We start from the raw sequence: 2566 nt of genomic DNA, 5'->3' as shown, positions 1-2566 counted from the left end.
AATCCTACTTCCGTAGTGATACTGCCTCGGAAACCCAAGGAGGGGTCTCTATGAGTCGGGGCCGACTCGACGGCACATCATAACAACAACATAACAACAATATATTTCAAATAATATTTAGGGTGAAATAGGTTTCAGGATGCATTATTAATATAATAGAAACACCAGTGGCTATTTGGGCACCTTTTGTTTAAGGTTTATTTTTGCTGCTGTTTTGACAAAATACTGAAATGCAGAAGATGGACTGCTGCGGAGGAGAAGATGGTGATTATAGGGCCGTGTCCTGCGCTGACGCGGTTCGGTTCTGTGTGCTCCACTCATGGCTGTGATAACTGTAAGCAAAGAAGCTTGTAGTGAGTGTTGTCTTCACTTTGTGATGAATGGCTCTTTCCTTTGCAGCCAAACAGGCAAAAAGTTAATGGCGAAGTGTCGAATGCTTATCCAGGAGAATCAAGAGCTTGGAAGGCAGCTGTCCCAGGGCCGCATTGCACAGCTTGAAGCAGAGTTGGCTTTACAGAAGAAGTATAGTGAGGAGCTTAAAAGCAGTCAGGATGGTAAGGGATACTTTGAAAAGTTTGCTTAACTTTGCACTGGCATTAAGAACACTGCCAGGCATGACTCCAGAGGTTAGATCCTGCACTTCCTAACCTCTACCTGTGGGTGCTGAAAGTTAGCAGTGAAACACTTTGGAGAAAAAAGTAAGAGCAAACAAAGTCATTCTGTTCTTATGTGGGTGTGTGTTCAATCCTCCTAATTGTTTACTGTGCCAGCTTTATTAAGTAGTTGTTATTTAGGGGGGGTAGGGAGTTGATGAAAGAAGCATGGCAGAGACGGACACATTTATATTCAGTGCTTGAAAAGGAGACTGTCTCAGCCATTTTCTCTAGGTAAATCTTGGAAACATTTGGCTGTTCCCAGTGGTCTGAAAATAGGTCATTGTATTTGTGATGGTCCTGTTTCGTGAATAGAAGATTTAGTATTAAAGTTTGCTGAGACAAACCAAAGCGCTCTGGTGGGGCACTGGTTAAAGCACTCGGCTGCTAACTAAAAGATTGGCAGTTGGAACACACCGGCTGCTCCATGGGAGAAGGGTGACACAGTCTGCTTCCATAACAGTGTGTACGGCCTTGGACATCCTGCGGGGCAGTTTTACTCTGTTCGTAGAATTGATTAGTCGGAATCGACTCAACAGCAGCAGTTGAGTTTTTTAAGACAAACCATACTTGGTCGTCAGCTCCTTTTTTTGTAAGTGTAGCTGCATCCCTGTGGGTTCTCCTCACTGTGAGGAAAATTAATTAATAGTAAGGAAAATACCCAGCCTTTGAAAAATTAAATTGGTTGTTAGTATATGTCAGAGTAGTACTGTTAAACATACTTTTTCAAGTGAGTTCTTCGCTTTTAATACTTAGAAACATAGTATATTGATTTTATGTGGCAGTGTGGTGTTTTTTGTTTTTTTTTCTTCAGAACTTTCAGAATTTGTTGACAGTCTTCAAGAATTATATTCTATGTCTTTTGCTCTTGTATGTGCAACAAACAGTCCCTGGTTATAGCGAGGCTAGTAACCACGTGGCCTCACTCTGGTGGAATCATGTCCCGTACTGTCTCCTGAAGGGCTAAGCTGCTGTGGAGCTTAGATTGACACGGGCCAGGAGGGGTAGGGGGCAAGGGCCCTGAGCTAAATTTGGGTCCAGTTTTGGTGGCTGTGACCAGATGTCCATGGCTAGATGGTTTGGGTAGGTACAAACTTCATTGCTTTAATATATTTGATTTTAAGCTCTATCTTTCCTTCAAAATAAACTCATTCTTGTATCACTATTTTAAAATTCTGGGCACAATTTTTAAAACATTGTTACAAATTTAGACCTGTATCTGTCTATTTAACAAATGTTTATTGACTGCCTGGCTTTGTGGGAGCCACTAAAATATTTTGAACTAAGTCATGAGAGATATTAAAGTAGGTCTGACTCTCCTTTGCACAGAACTGAATGACTTCATCATTCAACTCGACGAAGAAGTGGAGGGTATGCAGAGTACCATCCTGGTTCTTCAGCAGCAGCTGAAGGAGACACGCCAGCAGTTGGCTCAGTACCAACAGCAGCAGTCTCAAGCCTCTGCTCCAGGTACCAGCAGGACTACATCTTCTGAGCCTGGGGAGCAGGCCGAGGCCACCGGTAAAGACTGCAGTCGCCTGGCTAACGGACCGAGTAACGGCAGCTCCTCCCATCAGAGGACGTCTGGGTCTGGCTTTCACAGGGAGGGGAACACGGCTGAAGAGGACTTTCCTCCTTCTCCGGGGAATGGGAATAAGGTCTCCAACAGCTCTGAAGAGAGAACTGGCAGAGGAGGTAGTGGTTACATAAACCAACTCAGTGCGGGGTATGAAAGTGTAGACTCTCCCACGGGCAGTGAAAACTCTCTCACACACCACTCAAATGACACAGACTCCAATCCTGACCCTCGAGAGGAGAAGGCCGTGGGCGGGAAAAGTAACCGAACTGCAGCTTCCCGCCACGTGCAGAACGGCTTGGACTCAAGTGGGAATGTACAGGGTTCAGTTTTGTAA

General features: G+C 44.5%; 1 protein-coding gene across 1 annotated transcript in view; it reads left to right on the top strand.

The window, feature by feature from the left end:
* The window catches only part of LOC103200717 (WT1 associated protein), a 32361-nt gene extending 29795 nt beyond the window's left edge, over nucleotides 1-2566 (top strand). The window contains exons 6-7 of the mRNA XM_007945267.2: nucleotides 400-554; nucleotides 1983-2566. Of these exons, the coding sequence (XP_007943458.1) occupies nucleotides 400-554; nucleotides 1983-2566 (739 nt within the window). The remainder of the gene's footprint in view (nucleotides 1-399; nucleotides 555-1982) is intronic.

This window comes from Orycteropus afer, unplaced genomic scaffold (assembly GCF_000298275.1).
Source record: "Orycteropus afer afer isolate SDZICR_OR568_19922 unplaced genomic scaffold, OryAfe1.0 scaffold00135, whole genome shotgun sequence".
Classification (NCBI taxonomy): Eukaryota; Metazoa; Chordata; class Mammalia; order Tubulidentata; family Orycteropodidae; genus Orycteropus; species Orycteropus afer.
This window is presented reverse-complemented; position numbering and strand designations above follow the sequence as displayed.